This window comes from Gavialis gangeticus, unplaced genomic scaffold, assembly GCF_001723915.1.
Source record: "Gavialis gangeticus isolate Ggan-Ray unplaced genomic scaffold, GavGan_comp1, whole genome shotgun sequence".
NCBI lineage: Eukaryota > Metazoa > Chordata > Crocodylia > Gavialidae > Gavialis > Gavialis gangeticus.
Genome location: NW_017729001.1, coordinates 5,571,770 through 5,594,124, shown reverse-complemented (window position 1 = coordinate 5,594,124; position 22,355 = coordinate 5,571,770). Strand labels below are relative to the sequence as shown.

The window sequence follows — 22,355 nt, the reverse complement described above, 5'->3', positions numbered from 1 at the left end:
AGCAAAGTCAGTTGTTCCCTTATGTCTGATCATGGTCACTGAGCACTGCCCAGATCAGAGAGCTGGAGGATCAGCTGGCGTCTATGCGAGTCAGCCCCTGGGAACATCACAGTTAGGTGGCAGTGGCAGGGATCAGAGGGAAGTAAACTCTTCTGTCTCGCCCAGAGCCATCACTGACGACTCCCTCTTCGATTCTTCTGGGGAACTGCCAAGCCTGATGGCACAACGTCTTTCCTCTGCTGCCTCAGCAGCTCAGCTCTTTCACTCGCAGCTTTCCAGCTCAGCCAGTTCCCAAAAGAGTAACTGAGAAAGGACAAGAGAGGGCAACAGCAGTTCCAGGGAGGAGTCCACCCATCCTCTAGAAAGAGGCAGCAACTGGAGAGCCAGGCAAGATGTTATAATGAAACATCCAGTTTCAGCCTGCATTGCAACTAGTGATCGTGCTGTGTCCCTTGGGCTGCAGTGACTGGATCCATGCTCTGTCTGGTGCTCTCTCCCGGCTCTCCTCAGTGGACGCTGTCTTCATGAGCTTTGCATGCAATGATTGAGGTAATCTGTTTTCTTCATTAGCTGGTTGAGGCATCTTCATGAATAGGGCACAACTGGAAACTCACAGTAGAGCAACCCAAGGTGCTCTTCTAAAGTGCTTACCTGCATCTTTGCAGCTTACAGTCAAAATGTGGTATGGCCTTGCAGGGTCAGACTGCGAAGTGATTTTTCAGAAAGGTGGATTCAGGAGACAGGGCTTGCCAAGGGTGTCTTCCTCAGAAAAGCAGATGGGCTGCAAGTAGGTCAGTAACAGGAACCATTGAGAGGCAAAGGCTGAGAGCTTGGGTGCAAAGGAGTACTGAGCAAAGTTCTCCTCCGAAAAAGCAGAAAGCCATGCAAGTAACACTTGAGAAAACTAGGTAGGCTTTGTTTGAAGAAAAGGAGATAAAAGGGGTACGATAGCAGTTTCTGAATGCTTGAAAGTCTGTTATAAAGAAGAGGGAGAACACCTGGGCAGGTTTAAATTGCAGCAAAGCAGATTTAGAGTGAATCTCAGGGAAAAAACTCCATTACTGAAGCATAGTAGGATAAAGGCACAAGCTGCCCAGGGATGTTGTGACACCTCCTGTCTTGGAGGTTTTCAAGGAAAAGCTGGATAAGCATTTGTCTGGAGTAGTTTAGGAACAGCACATCCTGCATTCATGCAGGGTGTTGGATTAGCTGGACCTTGAGGTCCCCTTCAACTCAGTGACTCTGATTCTAACACTAAGTGCAGAAATCATCACCGAGCCTGAGTCAGGGCGGACTGAGCTGCTAGGTGCCCACAGCTTCACAGGCAGGCAGAAAGTGGCTAGTGCTAGCTTGGCAAGGCAGGAAGCAGGTTAGTCAATGGGGGGTGGAGGGAGTGTATCCTGCTGGCACCCTCTACTTGCTAAACTCCTATTGAGCCTCTGACATGGAGACTGAACTGCCCTGACACCCAACCCCCCCTCCTACCCCAGCTGAATGCCCAGGGAGGGTGCAGTGGAGACTGCTGCCTCCATCTGAAGACGAATCCACCTGACTCGGGTATCTCTCATCCATGTGCCTGAAGCTAGCCCCAGGGAAGAATTTAATACAGGGGCTCAATAAAGGTAGTCCTTTATATCTGCCTTGAAAGAGGGCAGCTGGAAACTACTCAAGGGGGAACACCATGCCCTGCGGGTGGTGATGGCTCATCTTAAATGGCTGCCCACTCAGCTCCTTCTCTCTCTCCCTCCTGTTATCACCACATACAGGACACTTAACGTCCACGACTGAAGATCAGTGTTAGGAAGCCACTGGATTTAGCTTCTGAGGAAGTGAGGGGAGGTAGGGTAGATGTGGGGCAGAGCTGAGAAGGCTGGAAATTACTGCCTGGTGGCCAACACATGAATCCCCCTGGAATTGTTCCTGAACGGCCAGTGGAACATTATGCTAAGATTAAGAACATGGAGTCTGTTTTTGCCTGCTTTTTCCTATTAATGCCCAGTTGCAGAGGGCCTGTCTATTTGGTTAGAGCAGGCGCTGGTGTTGGTATTCTGTGCTGGAGTGGGGCATGGCTGGACATTTGTGTAGAACTGTTTTGGACGAGCTAAAACGCTACAGATTTGCTGCAAGGATTGCACTGCCCCCGCTTTGTCTGGTTTCTCTCTTCTTCTTTGGCTGTGCAAAGAGGGATGAAACTGGCCAGGCCCTCGCAAGCATGAATTCTCAGGGAACGTGCAGCTGGCAAAGCCAGCTCCTATATTCCCACCTCCTGCAGTCACCAGCTCTGGAAGGGTCTGACAGCAGGGAGGGGTGGAGCATCCTCTTGCTATCCCTGGTTGTTTGATGTCTTCTGAGTAGCTGTAATGACTGGCAGAGCTTAGAGCAGGCCTCAAGCTATAGGCTGGTCTAAAATTTCACTGAAGATGCAGTGGCGTCCAAACCTGGCTGTGGACTCCCTTGTGGTAGGAGCAATTGCGGTGGGAATCTGAATCATTGGTTACCTGTGCATTGCCGACAAATTTATGCCTGTGGTTTTCTGTTGGACTAAGGCTCCTTTCTTTGTCATGGCCTTGACATCTGTGGAGACAACAGCGACTTGGAGGAGGTTTCCTAACAAATTCCCCTTGAATCACTTATGCATGTGCCAAGAAGATGTAAAATGGTTTGGAATCAGAGTTCCCCACTGACACAGTGTTGAGGCATCGTGACAGCTCTGGCAGGGTGAGTGCAGGGAATCAGAGCCAAGCTCTTCTGCTTACAGCAGCCAGTAGCTGACCAGCTCTCCCAGGGATTTGTATAACTTTGTCTCTCCTGTGGCAGATTTTTAAAAGAACCCAGCATCCAACCCACACCCAGTGTGCTGGGCTCTGCAGAGAATTTGTCTATTGGTTTATGGAGCCAGAGTCCACATAACCTGGCCCTGACTGAACACCAGCTTTCCTTGTTCACTGTGGAGAAATATGAAGGGATTTTAATCTATGAATTAATAGAAATGGTTGCTAAATCATTGCCATTGCAAAGCAGAAGAGTTTGAGCTTGAATGACAAGTCAGGACCTTTTCTTGGTTCTTCCTGTCCCTTGTTTGAGATTTGCATCTTTTTGCCACTATGAGGTCTTGATGCTTCCCCCTACTTGCCATGACAAACAGCCAGCTTTGTGCATGGCTTAAGAAAGAGACCCTCAGAGACCGGGCATGGAAGCCTCCTTGTTTTCACGTGTACGAATGTCAAAGCCAGGTCCTCACTTCTTGCTCCTGGAGGGCTTGCATATCCTATAGCGGCAGTGTGTCCTGTGGAGCACAGGGCTTAGCATCTCCTACCAAAATCCATCCACTGATGTGCTCTAGAGAAGTAACATAACTAGGGGTTGGTGAGAAGGCCACCAGCCACAAGACCTGATGTCCAGAGGGCACCAGAATGGTGGCTTCCGGGTGGCCTGCACTGCAGCAGCAGCCCATGTGCCATATGAAAATCCAGTGGTCAGCATCCCTGGCCCCTGCCCCCCAGTTCTCTCGGGCTTGGCACCCCCTTCCTTCTCTAGCTTCAGTGCCAAGGTGCCATAATTCCTAGTTACTCCCTTTCTGCTCCAGAGAGTTTGCCAGTGAGTGTGCTCCAGCTTTAGCTCCAGTGCTTGCTTTTGAGCTTTTGGTCTTCAGTGGCCCCGAAAGGGGACCTGGGGTAAGTCTGGAGCAGCCTCATGGGTGAACTTCCAGCTCCAAAGAACATCAGTAGGCACGGCTGGGCAGGGCATGCTCAGCCCTCTGCTCCCTGGGACCTGCTGCTGGTACTGAATGAGCAAGCCCTGAAAGTCTCAGAATTTCCTGGGAAATTACATAGCTCTAACCTGAAGAGCTGAGGGCATTGAACCCTTTGCTACTGAGAGAGAGCTTTTATTGTAGGTTAAAAACAGCCTGGACTTAATATATATCTGTTCCTTAAAAAGCGCTTGGAGTGGTCAGAATGCAATGCTTCCTGCAAGACACTCACTGCAACCCTTGAACACAGGAAGCAGTTGATGTCCAAAAATAATTTAGCTTTTCTGATAGAACCAAAGATACTGGTAATTGCTAACCCCACCTTTGTGCAGATCCAGTAGCACAGCAGGACTTCAAGCTGCTCTAAGAAGCTGCTGAAATTTCCCTGCATGTAAGACTGGGTGGGGGCTACACTGCTGTATAGTGCACTCTACAAATTGCTGTTGGCATCTTGACCCCTAAGAGCTCTAATAATCCAACTGCATTTCAAACTGGCTCCCTGTAGCTCTTCCGGAACCATGGTTGAACCCCCACCTTTCCTGTGCACCAAACTCAGACTATTCAGCATCATGATAAAGGAAATCAGAGTGACCTGTTAGAAACACTGCCGGCCTCAGCTTCAAACCCTGGGGATGCTTGCTCCTTCCCTCACTCCACTTCAGAAAAGGGACAGGCCACTAGCATCTAGTTCCTTGCTGAAGCCCAGATTCAGCAAAGCAGATGCTGTACTTGAAGTGCACACTTCAGTCCCATTAAAGCCAGGTGAAGGCTGCAGCTTCTTCTGTTCCAGCTGTGTAGTATCCATCAACCCAATGATGTGCTCCTCCAGCAAGAGAAAAACATTAGCTCCAAAGGAGGCGATCCTTAGCTAATTTGATTTCTTTCCATAAGTACCAGTAATATCATAACCCTGTGAGTTCACTCATTGGCCAGAGAGTCTGCCATGTGGCAACCCTAATGTACAAAACAGCATGGAAACTTTGAATCAGCCAACCAATACCTTTCAGGCTTAGAAAGCACTTATGGACCTACAGGTTTCCCTCGCTTTATATGGGTTCTGTATGTATGAATTCACTCTTACACGATGACACTTTTTATATCAAAAATTCATTATATGCAAGGTAAATTCACTCTTATGCAATCAGTGTGGTGAAAGGCCGCTGTCAGCTGCTTTGTGCAGTGCACCATGGGAGTAACATGCACCAAAATATAGTCTCCTGTGTGGATCTGTGCTCCTCACTCATTTTACGTGACACGTTTCTATAGTTGCCATCCCCATTATGGCTTTTAAGTGCCTCGCTAGCTTTTCTCCTACCCCTCTCCCTGGTCCATCAATGAAGTGCAAAAGAACTTCACTAACACTCTTCACCACCCTCTCTTCACCCCAACTAAACATTCACCACCACCCTGTGCTTGCGTGTACTGTCTGCTGTTGGTGAGTACCAAAACTGTCTTGTAAAAGTGGTAGAAATGGGTCTGGGGGTCAGTACAGTTGAGGTCTTGGAACATATCCCTATTTGTTACATTGTAAAGTGGATTCCCTTTATGTGAATTAGAGTTATGTGCCATTTACTTAAAATGCATGTGTAGGCCCCATTACCTTAAAGTTAAGTATGAACTCAGGCATTGTTAAGACTGGGGAAATTCAGCCAGTTTCTTAGCTCTGACCATGGAAAAATCTTTCTCCTCTGAGTCAAAGAGGAATCCATTGCCCATAATTATTGAATCCTGGGCTTCCCCAGACACTGAGCAACCTCCTGAGCTTCTTACTCAGTCTTTCCTCACTACATGTGCAACAAACCCCTTTGGAGTGAGCTCTGAACTCCAAAACTCAACTTCAGTGCCCACTAGAGAGGAGGGTAAATAGTAAAGAGGTGTTTTGTTTTAATCCGGGCCAGCGTACCTGAAGTTCCAGCATGCCAGGAGAAAGCCTCCATCACTCTCTTAGTCCAGACACAAAGGCCAGAGTTCTTAGATATGGGCAGCACATTGGATGCCTGTGCCTAATTTTCCAAAAGTGAAGCCTGTGGGAACAGTAGCTTCTCAGTGCTACCCCTCCCAGCAATTTAAGTGGGTAGAACGGTACAGCATTGAATTTGTATAGTTGAGCGAGGCAAGGATTTCTTAGTATGATAGCTTTTATTGGACCAGTGGTGTAATTGGGATAAAGTTGGACAAGCTTTAGAATGCAAGACATTCGTCATCAGATTTTGCATTTGAAAGCTTGTCTAGCTTTATCTTAACTTCATCATTGTTCCAATAAAAAATATCATGCTAAGAACTCCTTGTCCCTCATATAATTTCTGGACCAACAAGGCTACAACATCACTCTGACGCTACCCCTCATAGTTGCAATAACAATTGTCTAAAAATAGCAGACAATTGGCCATTCATACCACATCTGAAATGGCACCTTTACACCAAAGCAACTAGCGTGTTATAGTGAGAGGATGGAGGCAGAAGCATGGCTAGATCTAGCTAGATCATAGCTATCCTAGATCAGGCTGTAGTCTATCTAGTTCAGTGTCCTCTCTCCAAAAGTGGTCAGTAAGAGCTTCTTCAAAAGATTCTTCAAGATGCTTCAAAAAAGGAGCAAGACCTTCCCTAGTGGACAGTTAAGGAATAACCTGCCCGTTGCGGAAGTTTCCTTCAAACCTGACTCATTTAGTAGTTGGCTCATGTCCTGCAGCATGAAGATTTAAGTTTTCAAGTTTTTATTATCCTGCCTAAAGTACCGGTAGGTTGCCCCTCTCCAAATACAAGTGCTAATTTTTTTTTCAGTTTTCAAAAAAAGAAAATACAAAATGCTGAGTCCCAGACACGATTTATACTGTAGGAATATGAAATCTCGGCTGGATGGAAATCAATGGAACTTTTGCCATAGACTTAAGTGGGGCCAGGATTTAACCTTATGTCTATGCAGCATTCAGCAAAATGGGGTCCAGATCCTTACCTGAAACCTAGGTACTACTTACAGAGTGTGTTTAGATGAGCAATTAATGAGTCTGCATTTTCTGCACAGAAAATGCAGGTACATTAAACTGTGGCCCAGCATGAATCTGAACACATATCCTTCAGGAGCAAATTTTCTCCTGACAGGAATAGTTCAGTCTAGGGCTGCTCCTGCCCTGCTCTGCTCCCCTGCAGCAGCCAGGGGAGATCCAGGCTCCCCTGGGTGCTATCCCTGGTCTGGCAGGGGGCACAGGGGCTGGTCCTGATTTCCACGTGGCTGGGAGGCAGCATTCTGCTGAGCTGGGACAGCTCTCCCTGCCCCCCGTGACCCCCAGCTGCCTGGGCTGCCTAGGAACAATTTGCTACAGGTCAGTGTCTAAAATATGCACTTCAGTACATTAGTTTAATGCGCTGATTTCTAGTGCCTGTATCTATAGGTACTAGAAAACAGTGCATTAGCCTAATCTAGTGCATAATTATTACTGCACATGTGTAGATGATGATGCCTTACTGAGCATTAGATTAATCTAATGCACAGAAAAGCATCTCATGTAGACGCACCCACAATGAACAACATCAGTAGTAGGATAGGGTTAGAATATATTGATAGGTGTGTTCCAGCTCATCCTTGTTAGTAGGCTGCTGAGAAGAGAGGACAATCCTGTAGACCACTGAGAATCCAAAGGCATGACGTAATAATCCAGGCAGTAATGCCCTTTTCAGAGCAATTCAGGTCTTCTGTCATTGAGGTATGTTCTCTCCCAAGTCCCTCTCTTGATTTGCCCCCTCCTCCCCCCCAACCGAACTCAAGTCCACCTTCTTTTTTAGAACATTCCTTGTTCAGATTCCAGTATTAAATCAAAAGAAGTTTAGTTTGTTAGGAGAGCCTTGGTTTGGATCTAGCAGTTGGCCCTGTAATCCCTGGGACCACAAGTAAAAGGATCACCAAGCAGGTGTACTGAGTACTTGATGTGCTGAGCCAGAGATGTTGCAGGTTCCTGAATTGACAAACTCATTTATGAAACAAAATCTCCTTAAACAATATCTCAGGCTAGTCTAGCTTGCTAAACACCTGTATAAATAGGAAGATCGTACAGATTCTCTAGATGTCCAGGCTTGGGCTCTGGTAGGCCTGAAGGAGGAGGGAATGCCAAAGCTGAGGAGTGACTATGGAGAGTGACCTCCCACATCGTTTCACCAAGTGAGCTTGGCGCATTGATAGTACTAGTAGGAGGTTGCTCCCAGCTGACCTTAGGGACCATGATGGAGCATAAGGGAGAAGACTGTCCCTTGGGTACTTAAGGCTCAGACCATTTAGGGCCTTATAGGTTAAAACCAGCACATAATTGTCCATCCTTAAAATGTTGGGATATATAGAACAAAAGTGGTAAGGCTGATGAACATTTGACACTTACTTTGATAAAAAATCTTTAGGTTGTTTAACATGGGTTTTCCTTGTGATCAATATTTGACAAGCATCCAGAGGTGAGATTTTTCATTTGTTCTGAACATTGGACCCTGCCTCAGCCAGCATCTCATAGTTAACTGATGGATGATACATCTCTCATTAACTTTGCACAGGCAAGACTTGAGTGCTTTGGAAAACCCTGCCCAGAATAAATGACCATCTTTGTCCCAAAGTGTTTACATTCTGGTGGACAGATTAAATGAGTGAAGCAGTGAAACAGAAGAGTAACACTAATCAATTGAGCATGGTTCTTGCTTGAAGTGGAAGACCATTGCCAAATGGGATGCAAAATGACTGACTTGCCATAGAGTTCATTGGGAAGCGAACCCATCTGCAGTCTTTTCTGACTCCATAGCAGAAGAATAGGGTGTGTGAGACTGCAGCTGTTCAGCAGGTGTGTCTTGAAACTAAAGAGGGAGCAAGTCATGAGGTGAACTATAGGGTTGTATGGACAGATCTATACATTATTTAAAATGAAATTAAAGCTTTTCTTTCTCTAACACTTAAGGCTAGGCAGTGTAGCCTAAAAAGGGGAAAAAACTTGATTTGGCTCCTCATACTTTTTTTTTTTTGTCTCTGTCATGGTCTGGGGTCCCCAGGGATGGTCATGATGCCCCTAGGGCTCCGTGACCATGCCAGCTTTGTCCTGTGGGTGCCTTTGAGTCTTTCCTGCCACGTCTTGTTGGTTAAGATAATAAGTAGGGAGGCTGCCCATGAGTTTCTATGTAGCCATGGTCCTTTTTAACCCCACTGGACCCTGCATGTTCTTGGATCCCTTGCCAGGTCCTGATCCAAGTCGGTGCCTCACAGGACACCCTAAACCTTATGAGCTAGATGCGTGGCTCCAAAACCTGCCCTTTACCATGCCCCATGCCTCACAGGTGGTACTTAAATATTGGCCCTTTGCTGAGGTCTTGGTCTAACTTGGCCTGTTGTGGTCACTAGGCTCTCTGCACCCCTGTCGCTGGGCCCTTTCTGGCGCTGGAGCTCTACACAATAGCGTGCCCCATCCAATGAGGCCTCCTCCTCCCCTGTTAGCCTCTTCCTGGTCCACCAGTACAAAGGACAACATAAACACAATGGAGGCCACACTCTGCCCCTTTAAGGAGGCAAGCTTCTCCCTTAGTGTTGTGTATCTCCTGGAGCCCTATTAATCTTGCAGGCAGCAAATCAGGTTTCCAAACATCCCCAAGTAACTCTTTCACACAGGAGTTGTTCCCCCCTGGTGAGTGCCAGAGAACTAACCCCCACCAGTCCTAGCCCTGGGGCTTATATGTGCCCAAGACCCTGCCTTCTTCCTGTCAGCTGACCATGTACAGGTGCCAGCTAATTTCCTCATTAGCTTGCTTCCCCAGGCACCCTGCGGCTGTGGAGCTCTGCCTTGCTCACAGGGCTTTCTAGCTAGGCTGCTTTTGCTCTTAGAGGAGCAGGCTCGTCTTAGCACCCTGTGACAGTCTCATCCATTTTTTGTTCAGTAAGACATGAGGATTTGTGCTTCTTCAGAAGAAAGTCCCGTTTCTCTTTTTGGGGTTTTTTGTTGTTCTCCCGCCCTGGCGGGGGGTCGGGCTAGAAGATCTACTAGGTCCCTTCCGACCCTTAATCTATGAATCTATGAACTGTGACAGTGTTCTGCATGAGGATGTGTCTAGCTTGTCCTATCTCGACCAGAAGAAATACATTAAATGTAGGATACACTGTCTTTGACCTGTGTTGTAGAGGGGTACAGGTTAACTGTATAACCTAAAAGCATGTAGAACCCATTCTGGGTTTGCTCCAAAGTGGAATGGACTTAGTTGTATTAGATGGACACGAGCAGAGTATCATCTTTATTTGGAGCAATGTTATGAACATCGGCCTTAATGCTCAACCCCATTGTTCAAATATTCTCTAATAATTTATACCAGGAGGCTCAACAGCTGATGTGAAGAGCGGAAATGAAATGGTGGAGATGTAGATTTCTCTAATTTACTGTCTGAACATGAATGATTTTATATTAAATCTGTACTGATTTCAAGGTGGTCTCTATTTTAGGGTCTTCAACAGCTGATGAGGCCCCTGGAACCAAAACATCTGCAAGAACTCAAAATGATCCTTTCCTGGAGGCCATCTTCTGATGCCTTTTCCAAATCCATAATCTTGGACATAGAAATTATTACTATTACCTTTAAATGCTTTTTCTTTTGCCTCTTGGAGCTTTCCGAATGATGTAGCACTTGGCCATCCTCTGACAGCCTACATTCAGGCAGGACAGGTTGAACATAACAAGGGGAAGTGCATTATAAAAGGTAGGGTATAGGGTTGGTGATCAGGAAATCTCGGTTATATTCCTCATCCACTGATTTGGTATATGACCTTGGTCAAGTCATTTTATTTTTGCTTCCTCCCCTGTCTATTTGGATTTTAAGCTCTTTTGGGAAGAAGCTGAGCAGAATCCTATTTCACTCACCTGTATGCATCTAAAGTGACACATATAACTGTGCACATGCAATTTAGGGGGCTTATGTGGTTTTTTAGATCCAGTTTCAATATCCCCTTGCTCTTCATCTGTTTTATGCAGTGAATATTAAACAAAGCATGCAAAAGAGTTATTAGGGCAGAGGCAGGCACCCAGGCCCCACTCCCCTTCACAGGCAGTGTCTATCTCACTGAGGTGCACAGTCCCTTTTCTTGATCTGAAATATCTTCCTCTTCTGGCTGTCAAGTAGGTCAGCTTCAAGAGGAAATCTGTAGACTGCCCTAGGCAATGCCTAGTCATTGCCAGAGCACTTCGATGGGCAGTGGGGGATGCAGGTTCAGACTTTGAGTGAGGAGCAGAGGTAAAACAACACAACTGGGCTCCCACACACAGAAGCAGAAGCAGCTTCTGATTTTGTCACACCACAGACTTGATTATGCAGCTGGAGCAGCAGCTACTCCTTCCCCTCCTTGCCACCCCCTTTCCCCCCAAATCAAGTCAGCACCAGGAGAGGCTGCCTTGGTCACCACACCCTAATTACAGCACTGGTGAGGAGGGCCAAAAACTTGGGATATTCAGTGCCCTAACCATTGGGCTTTTGGTCCAAGAGGCAGGAGGAACTTTCTCCAACATCACACAATCACTAGTCCTGGTTTTTCTGTGACTCAGATTTTGGGGATTTACAACACAGCACGCTCAAAGGTAACCATGGGGTGAGTGTAACCACACAAGTGCAAATAGAGTCCATGTTCCCTGAATGGTACTGACATAACTATGTAAGCACCACTGTAGGCACTTGGGGGGCCTATACACATGCTTTGATGTGTTCTAATTAGAACACTGTAGCATTGCTGCAGCATCATGTGTATAAACCCCAGTAGGTTTAAAAATAACCACTGGGGTGCTTTAACTAAAGCTCGTTGGATGAGCTTTAATTAAAGCATTGCACAGCCATTTTTAAATTTGTGGGAGCTTAATACACAAGACACTATGGCATTTCAATTAGAGCAGCTCTCTGGAAACTCCTCTAATTAAAACACGCCCCCCCAAGCATGTCTATAGGCACCCATAAATATGAAATAGGATCCAGCCCGTTGTTTCATACTCTGTATGTGTACAGCAACTACCTTAATGTCTTGTTTTCAGGTGGGGTCACCAGATATCAGTGGAAAGCAAATATATCATGGGCATAAGGGCTTCTGGTCAGAAAACAACTTTCCTAAGGTTGCACATCAACAGAATCTGATCTTGTAATATAATACCAAGTCTAATGTATTACCCACAAGGCCACGCTGAATCCCAGCTCTTAGAACTGAAGATTGTAACTCAAATGGAGCACGACCTCTCTGTACTCTGTATCTTGCATATGTCCCTCAGTGAATACTAGGAGCCTCTTGGGTGTGCTCCTACAACCAACCCAGACCAGTCATGTAACCATGTGGAATGGAGCCTCAGAAAAAGCAGCTCTATGAGCTGTATACACCGATTTTCCAGTTGCAAAGGAAGGGGCTTCGCAATGCCAAGATGCACTCAGTTATTGGGCATATTTATCTTTGGAAATGTGCTCCACTGTGGACGCTGTTGTTGGCACTAATTGGTATAGTCACTCTGCACTGTTTCATTTACAGCTAATTTAAACAAATTAAATCAATTTTAGATTCTAGAAGACAGCCCTTGAATATGATGGATTTGCTTCATCCAAAGCAAAGAGTCATGCATAAGTGGTCAGAAGGAACATGAACAATGTGAATGCTTTCCTATTTGTACCTTCGCTCTCAATTATTTATTTTCAGGGCTAAAGAAAAGTAAGCTCCAGCCTTCTCATGAGATTTTCCCCATCAGGATCTGAAATGTCATAGTAAGTCTAGATCTTGCTTTATTTTGGATATTTGAGCATTGAGAGTGCCAGTGGAAAATGTAACTACAAATTCAAATCCTTAGGAGGTAGCAGAGGTTAGTGATGAGACCACTCAACTGAGTCTCAAGTCCTGCGTGTCAATCCCAGCTCTGCCAATGACCTGCAGAGGTACCAGGATCTGGTGCTGGGGTCCGAAGCGACCACTTTCAGAATCACTTTCCTGTAATGGAGAAAGAATTGCTTATGCAAGAGATGGATATATTTTTCCTGATTGATTTTCTTTAGAATTTGCATGAATGTTAGATTCTGCTTTCTCTTGTTATTTGTTGGAGAGTTTCTTGTATGACTCACTGTTGGTTTTTGGCAGCTGTCTCAGTTTTAACGGAAGGAAGGTCAAGCTGAGTTCTTAACAATCGTTTTCCTTTTTGAGCATTCAGGTTTATTTGACAGCAAACAGCCCAAATAAAATCTCTCTCCTTTATCAATGAATAAGATTTATCCCTTTGCTATATACAAAGGAAAGAATCCCACTGGCTCTCCAGTCTTCCACAGGCTGTCTAGGGCAGAGAAGACTTAAGGGGAAAAAAGTGGGGGAGGGGATCAGAGGATAAAATATACTTTTTACATTCCTGCCCTCTACCCTGAGTGCAAGCAGCCCCTAGCACAGGTAGGTTCTGGGCCCTGTCTGGACACTACAGGTGCTCTCACAATGTAAATAATAGTAATATTTAAATCATACAGGCAGCATAGACAAACTCAGCACATGCCTAGGGCCCCAAGTGAAGAAGGGGCCCAGTTACGCTTATTTTACATATTATAATTATCAAGTGAAAAAAAAGTAGGGGACCATGAGTTTGTTTGCCTAGAGCCCACTAAAGAGTTAATCCAGCCCTGCATACAGGTTTTCTTTTTCTGTCATAAAGATGCCCAAATTGACCAATTCAAAATTCCCCTTTGCATTCTCCTTTAAGGTCAGTGAGTAATGAAGCAATGTGTCAGGGGACAGGATATAAAGTAAAACAATTGCATTCTTTTAAAGGTTCTGCCCTAATTGGTCAGCACTAACCACGACCACTGTGAGTACCTCACAGACCCCTTGCTTTGGTCTCCTAGGCCAGCCCATCATGCTTTAACATTTGGCTTCAAAGGCATTCAGCTCTGAATCAGTTTCAGCACAAATGGCTGTGCTTAATTTGCAGTTAGAAGGACGTGAAGTAAGTTACCTGAATATCAATGACATTCTTGTGCTCCCTGTAATAGCCATCTCTGGGGAGGTGAATGACTCCATAATGCATTAGAGGAGGTTCACAGGCCGCAGAATGTTTGCTAAAATCTTTGCTATGCGATTGTGATACGTCATCCTCTAGACATGCTGTTTTAGGCATTTGTATATTCTCATACATGCCTGCATGACCTCTCTCTTGCTCTCTATTTCTTTCCGTATTCTAATATTCCTATGCTGCCATGCATCAGACATGCCTGGAGACAAGGTAATTTTCTCATGGGCATGCTACTGTGCATAGTGTCTGCTTTCTCCCAGCACTAGGGTGACCATAATAATTTAAGGAAAATCCAGGATGGGGGGAATTGGGGGAGTCAGTGCGTGCGCGCGCGCACACGCACACACACACACACAAACACACACACAGAGCACCAACTCTGTGGCTCCCAGGAGTGGGGCCAAGTGGGACAGCGCAGCACATATACACACAGCTCCAACCCTGCAGCTCTCAGAGCAGGGCTGGGTAGGACAGCACCGTGTGCACACGTGCACACACACAACAATGCAGCACACGTGCACACACATGCTACTGTGCAAGTGACTCTGCTTGCAGCCCAGCAGGGTCCAGACCAGGGAACAGCCCATTAACTGGGCTCCCTGAAGAAAATCAAAGCAAAAGTTCCGGATTTGTGCAAATCCCTCTATGCGTGTGGGCAGGTTCCCACCAATCTGCAACTTTTGCTTCAGTTTTCTCCAACAGCTGGGGTGCTGAGACAGCCTCTGAAAGCCAGGACCAATCCTGAACATTTGGTCACCCTACCCAGAACTGGCCATGCTGGAACAGAACTATTGGTTCATCCCGTTCAGTAGAACATAGCCCTTCTCACGCTAGAACAGGCAAGGGATTCACCAGTTTTGGAAAGACTTTTGAACACAGTGCATCATTTGGCTGCTGAACTCATGGCCACAAGACTTTATTTAGCTTAAGAGTTTAGCAGAAAGGGAGTGGACATGTATGGGCACCTATGCACGAGCAGTGAGGCTGCTCTGACATGCCTGAATTACAGCATGTCAGAGCAGACTTGATTAATCAAGTCCGCTGGAGTGTGGTAATTACTGCGCTCCAGCAGCCTCCAGCATCTCGTGTATCAGCATCCCCACAATTTAAAATGGAGTCAGGGGCGCTTTATATACTGCACAAGCAACTCTGCTTGCAGCCCAGTGGGGTCCGGACCAGCGAGCAGCCCATTGGCTGGGGTCCCTGGAGAAAATTGAAGCAGAAGTCCCAGATTGGTGCAATGCCCCCTCCCCCCTGACTCAGGAGCCACACATGTGGGCAGGTTCCCACCAATCTGTGACTTTTGCTTCAATTTTCTCCAGTCCCTATTCTCTGAAATCTGGGACTGTCCCAGCCAGTCAAGGATATATGGTCTCTCTAGACAGCATGGACAAATAGCAGTAGGATAATTCCTTTCCTCTGGGGACAGAACCCAGGGCTCTCTTTCCTGGGGTCACATCTACGTTAGTTCACTGGGAAACAGCTTCAAACCCCTCCTGGCTGCGAGGGACCTAAATCTGGGTTCCACATTCTTTGGACAAATGTCCTATGCTCTAGACTACAAGACTAAAATGTGGGAGTTCTCTCATCCTCCACTATCAAACTAAAACCTTGGACTTACCCAACATTATTGACATGACTAGGAAATCCTAGCCTGTCTGGGTACCAACATGGATAGTGTGCAGCCTTCCGGGCATGGAGGGGTGTGATTAAGCCAAGCTACGCTGAAGATTGAAACCCTAAAAGTTGCAGTTACATGGCTATGTAACTTCAATTGAGATACAGAAAAGTGAAATAGGATTTAGCCTTTAATTTCTGTGGGCCTTCCTCCAGCTTGCAGCGGGGATGATTTCACCTTGCCACAATCTAGCCATGCATAGCCTATCTGTTGTAACTACACAGATGCCTTTTTATTTGTGCATATATCTAAGCACATGTCTTGCTTCGCTGCTTCTAAATATGCCATAAGGCATTTCTATTTATCAATTTAGAAATGTAATTGTCCTTGCTCTGATTTGAGTTCTGTGCTTGACTGATACTCTGAATTATGCGAATGACCTGCGCTTCCTGAATTCTTTTTTAAAAGTCCTTATCTTTGTAAATGTCACACAGCCCCTCTGTAGACTCCAGCTAATAACCCATAAGGGTTGTAGTTACTTTTGAAATAAAGCTGGACTCATAAAACTGAGTATTTGGTATCAGTGAGAATGCTGGCCTTCCCAATGATTTACTTTCAACTGCATCTCTCAGAGCAAAGTTTGCCTTTTAGTGTGTTGTAAAAAGCACTGTTTGTGCCTTGATCCTGCCCCATCAATAGCAATGGTTCATTTTGCTCTGCTATAATTTATGTTGGTTTTACCGTTTGAGACTCTGCCTTAGAATGGGGACTCATTGGACCTAACCCTGTGTAAAGGCATAGCAAGAGACAGCCCCTTGCCAATCTAATTAGACAGGCTAAAATTGTTATCCCTGTTTTACCATGGAAGAACTGAGACATGGAGGGTGCATCTACATGCACAATTAGTAAGCCTGAATAAATTCTGGCACAGTTCACACTGGAGTTGACTGCTCTCAGACACAGCATTTACATGTGTGCCCAGGCAGGGCCAGATTAATGCATAAGCAAACTAGGCACATGACTAGGGCCCTCAGCTGTGGGGGGGCCCAGTCCTTCCCTCCACGGCAGTGGCACAAATGGCCCTGTCTGCCTCCCTTGTCTTCCCTTCGTCTTCCTCTCTGCTGGCCTCGTCACCATGGTGGTGGCAGCCTAGCAGCAGCTCCAAACCCCACTCCCCGCAGGCAGCAGCAACAGGGGGATGGGGGGGGTCTCAACCCACCCATGAGTTTGTTTGCGTAGGGCCCACTAAAGGGTTAATCCAGCCATGTGCCCAGGACAGCAACATGTTGAGCCAAGGTGGCACAGCTCTGGCTGGCAGAGGACCCAGGGGATCAGCCTACCAGCCCAGACTCTGGCTCAACGTGCTGCAGAGGGGCTGACTGGGGCACGAGGATGCTACAGTGTGGAGCTAGATGGCAGGCAACCCTCACACTGTAACAGCCGTATGCCGCAGCCAGCCCCAGTTACTGTCTACATGTGCGTTGAAGCAGAGTAAATAATTCCTCTGTAGAATATTACTTACGTTGTGCAGTACTAACCTACATCAGAGTTAATTAGCTTACTCCAGTCTAATCATAGCGCTGCATGTGTAGACAGTGATGCTTTACTGCGGAGCTAATTAGTCAACTCCACAGTAAAGCACATGTCGATACCCCCAGTGAGATTATAACATTATAACATTACATATAAATTCTGTGAGCCTTCAGGCCTTTATGTTAAAACTGTAATGTTTTACAAAAATGAAGTGAGCCCTCAGGGCACTAGCAAATTGCCTACGCAGCAATAAGTGTTGCAGAGTTATATACCACAGGTAATCAGGATGCAATTCATTCAGCCCTGAAACACAGCCAATTCTGGGATGGGATGTGGCTGCTGATTGGCAGCATGCAGCAACTCTGCACAGTAGAGCAATTCACCAGGCCATGGGAAGTAAAGCCAAAACCAGTTCTGCTGGGGGTAAAGCCAAATGTCTTAGCATTTCTCATTGCTTCGGGGAATGCCTTATGGGCCCAGACAACTCAAGGCCTCATCTTCCTACGTGATTTCTCCCAGAAAACTGGTCAGTCCTTGGGTTATTTCAGACCTGCAAATGTACCTCCCTGGAGCATTTCAAAAGGCAGTGTAAATACAGACTGGGCCCTGTGCACAATTCAAGTATGTAGCAGTTTAGGACAGGACGTAATGAAGAACTGTGGAATTAACACTAACAGAGTGTCCCAGGGCAAAGCATATAAACTGGAACAGCCCCCTGCCTTCTCTGGCAGCTGTGTGGGATCTTTACTGATTGTAGGTAGTCAGGACTTGACTTTTACAGCCCACTGAAAAAGCACTGCTTCTGTCACAGCACTTCCATACAGGTGCATTAGTTCAGTTATGTCACTCAGTAGGAAGCATTCACCCTTCACACGTTACTGATGGAGAACAGCACCTACTACTCAGTCATGTACTTTACCACCTTCAGTATGAGCCACCATAGCCTTATCAGCACCCGCTGATGGACAATGGGACTCAGAAGAAGTCCTCACCCTTTTTTTGATTCAGACACCTTTGCTGCTTCCTAGCATCCTGGTGATGGCATTTGTTCAGTACTGACTAAGGAGGCTGGGTACCCTTTACCGAAATGCAAGTTCTGTGGAAGTCTCCCATCCAGATCCTGAACAAATTCAGTTTGCCAGTGTAAACAGGGCATACACTGGTTAAACCAGCTTAAGGGTTGGAGTATGGCTTTAAAAATTACTTTAACCTGTTTATATCCACATCTGGCAACACAATGGTGCTCAAGGGCAGTGGTACTGCTGAAGTCACTGGAGCAATGCTGATTTCCATCAGTGGAGAATCTGACCTGAGTGTTCAGATGGTGTCCATGCAGGGAGCTGTAGCAGAGAAGAGGGTAAGGGGAATTAGGGGAGGGAGAATGGAGAGGAGACATTTTCAGTAACATTTGATTTGCTTCTGAAAAATAAATCATGCATCTTCTCAAATGGGTCAAGGAAACAGCTTAATGCTAAGAGGGACTGCGCTTAGCAGGGTCTTAGGAAGGATGGCTCAGGTGATTCTTGCAGTGCTAATAAAGCCAGTCCCACCTGGGCCAACAGCAAGATTTAACCTCATGATATATGGAGTTAGAAGGATAAGCAACTATCATTTGAACTAAAGAGAAAACTACTCTAGGTGGATGTCAGTAGTATCAAAAAATGGTCTGAACTTTCTTCGTAGAAACATTTTCAACAGAAAATTGGATTTTTGACTAAAAGATTTTTTTTTTTGAAAGGGCATCTGCTTTTTGCCAAAAATACCCGAAAAAACAAGATGCTTTTCTTTTTAATGAGGTAGCTGCTGCAGGGAGCTGGCATAGAACCCGGGAAAACAGAGTACATGGAGATACCACAAAAAGTTCAAATCCCCGCTGCTAGAAGACACCATTCTAAGCTGCATTGTAACACATGAAGCTTCTTAATGACATGTGAGCCTAATGACATGAGCCAAACTCATGCCTTCTGAGTCCGGATGCACACATAAGCACTTCATCTCCTTTAAGAGAAGGAGACAGCAGTTGTATTTAAGCTGTTGCAAGCAGTCTCAAATGGAAGTGACTTTCTTCTTGGAACCTCCCCTCCCACTTTCCTGGCCAGACTGAAATTTGTTTTCCTTCTGTGTCATTTCTAACACTTTCATATCCAAAGCTGATGTCTCACCTCTGTGTTACCCATAACCAGAAATAATGAAAAGTGTCTATACTTGAGGGAATCTCTGCCTGGGGGTGGCAAGGGGGTGGGGGCGAGGGCAGGAGATGAAAGTTTCTAAGGGCAGATGAGTCAGCACCAGTGGCTTGGTTTGGAATTTGGTGAGTCGAGGTATTATTTATGGATGTAGGCAGACTTTTCCTCCACTGCCTAAAGAAGCTAAGAAACAAGGAATCAATCTTCAAATCTGTGGGTTTTTTTATCAACCCACAGCGCCACACAACCATGACCTCAACTTATCAAAAAGAAAAAAAAAATAAATCAGCAGCTTCTTAGAAATAATGCCCATTCAATGTTTCCAGTGTCTCCACTTCCTGAATCTTTAATGACAGTTCTTTCCCCCACCCCTCTTTCCTTTCTTACAACATAGTGAACCGGTATATAAACCAGTGAAATTCCCCATATGAACATGAATTTCTGAAAACTCCTGTCAACACAAAACTCTTATTAAGTTGCTCCTGGGATCCAGCTCACAATGAAGTTCATTCCAACAGGTAAACACTTCTTTGTCGAATTTATTTGATCTCTTCTTTTTTTGCTTTGTAACTTTGTATAATGTTGAAACAATCACACATGTTGTCTGAGGCTCTGCAGTTGTAAAGAGAAACCCTCAATAAAACTTTCTTCCTAGTATTAGCATCTCTGAGAATTGGCAGCAAAATGCAAGAATGCCTGGTTGGCATATTTCAGCCAACATCTGGTAATTTATATATCTCTAAGTATTACCAGAGAGTTTTTGAATTCCTTTGTGCCTCTGTCTCTCACTGCTGCAAAAACCCCTGATAACTCTTATTCAATTAGATTTAGGAAAAAAATCTAAGATGAAGAATTTGCCAGTTGCAAAATATGTTTAGGTTTGATCATATGAAAACTTGAATAACTGATGCCAGAAGGTTGTTGTTTGACTCAGATACAAATTAATGTTTCTGTGGATTGTAGAACATGTATTGCACAGTACAAATCTATGGCATTGGGTGAAAAGCAGCTGGTTTTGAGCAAAGCAGTGGTTTATCAGAGATAGTATGGCCCAGGGAATACCAAACATGTTGGACCAGAATTGAGGAGAACATGGTTTTATTCCTGGCCCTGCCACTGGCCTAGCAGGTGACTTGGATTAAGTCACTTTCCCTTTCTGTATCCCAGTCTATCAATCTGTAAAATGGGTATAACAAAACTGACTTGCTTTTCAAATTACCCCTCAACCTAAATGCTATATAAGAACAAGGGATTAGGAATATTTTAGCCAAGAAAACCTAAATTGGATCACACAGTAGTAGTAGTTCATTGCAAACCTCCAGTAGCCTGGGAATTTACATTGTTTCTGGCCTCTCTAAGAGGCCCAGAGATGAAAAATGCATAGAGAAAATTTGCATAATACTTGCCCACAGTAATTCAAGCTCCATCCTACTGTTACTTCATTGACATTAGGTTAGTAGTGTTAGGAAAAAGTTTGGGCATTCAGGCTCTGTCTTTTGCTATCCAAGTTCCTCCTTGCTTCCACTGAAAATACCTTTTCACTGAAAAGAAATATGAGCATTGCTATTTTGATGATTGCAACATACAAGGTAAGTCCTTTCAATTGCGGTATACAAATTTGGGCACGGATGCTGCTGCAGTCAGGGTAAATAAAGTAATTATTGTATTACCTGTGACCTGCAGCAATTCATAGTTTCTTACAAGTGTGGACAACTTCAGAGTCTGTCAGATTCCAATGTAGTTTTTCAGCAACTGCATTGGCACCTGGCTGGTGGGGCTGTTTGCCTATGGTCCTGATCCAGCAAAAATATGAGCTTCTTCTACAGGAAGGGGCTCTACGGCTTCAGGATCAGACCGTTAAAATCTTCTGTGGCTGGGTTCTGCCTACCTAGGTGCTTTGATGTATATTTGAGATCTCCTACCTAAAGTTTTCTCACCTCTGCTACTGACTTTGCTGTGTGACCTCAGTTGGCTGTGTGATTCAGTTTTCCCATCTGTAAAATGGGGATAGTAAGGCTTTATCCACCTTTGTAAAATGTTCTGCGTTCCTTTGGTGAAAAGCACTTCATTAGTGCTAGCTATTGCTATTGCTATTTCAGTGCTTTTGCCAATAGAGGTTAATATTCCTGTATTAACCTCTGGGTCAGCAGTTAATAAGGAACAGCATCCAAGAGCAGAAAGAGAGAAGGGAGAGAAATACAGCTGATTGCTCCTAAATCTGTTTGATCTAACTCCTGTAGTGCTAGCAGCTCCTGAGGGTACAAATTCACCACAAAATCACTAGATGTCACTAAGGAGCCCTTTGCAAGTCAGCAAAAATGTCACTAGACAATTTACCAAGTATTCCCCACAATAAACTGATAAAGGAGCCTTCATATGGACATTTCATCACAAAGATCCCCCAGAAGTCCCTAAGGAATAGCACAGAAATCACTAGGTTGGCAACACTGTTATGCTGCATATTCCTCTCTGATCTCTCAATGGCATCTTGATCATCTGGCAACCGAGCCTCAGAGATGTGGGTGCATCCTTATGACTGATTGCTGAATTTCGTTTTGCCCCTCTAGGCAGCTGGTGCTGTATAACAGGTGAGCAGAATGGAGAGACAGTTTTAGTCTCAGCACAGATGCAATGGTTAATTCAGAACCTTAGTTAGTGTCCTCTAATGCTACGTTCAGTTCTTCTTCTTCTTAACTCTTTGTATTGGAGTAGTGCCAAGAGGCCTCAGCTGAGATCAGGCTCCATGTGCTATTTGGTCCCTGTCCCAAGCAGCTTTTAGTCCGAGTAGACAGTCAGTAGCAGAGTCAAGGTAGAAACCAGGAGTATAACATGGGGTGTAACCCCACTGAAGTCACCCTCCCCTGTGTTCTGGCTTACGGTCCAATGCCCAAAGCACTGCATCACAAACACTCCTCAGAAAGCAGTTGGGAGTGATGCTTTGTTGGCTGCATTAGATTCACCTGCCCCCTTTAGCCAGGCTACTACCTCTTATGCAAGCAGCATAACCTGGGACAGGGAGGCAGGATCCTTGGATCTTGTGGGGCTTGTGGGACTGTGTCATAGGAGGAGCATGTGAAACAGTGGCCAGGTAGGGACAAGACAGCAGCATATAGCTGATTGCAGCCTGCCTATAGGCTTTACAGGAGGAGCTCTGGGGATAATATCAGCCTCCTTATTCTAATCAAGCCCTGTGTTCAGTGGTAGGAGAGAGCAGCTTTTCCTGTGATTCCTTGACGATTGTCCAGAATTGTGGA

General features: G+C 45.5%; 1 protein-coding gene across 1 annotated transcript in view; it reads left to right on the top strand.

The window, feature by feature from the left end:
- The first annotated feature begins 19,486 nt into the window (after positions 1 to 19,486).
- Positions 19,487 to 22,355, top strand: part of LIF (leukemia inhibitory factor) — a 12,885-nt gene continuing 10,016 nt past the window's right edge. The window contains exon 1 of the mRNA XM_019506740.1: positions 19,487 to 19,619. Within this exon, the coding sequence (XP_019362285.1) occupies positions 19,601 to 19,619 (19 nt within the window). The 5' untranslated portion in view covers positions 19,487 to 19,600. The remainder of the gene's footprint in view (positions 19,620 to 22,355) is intronic.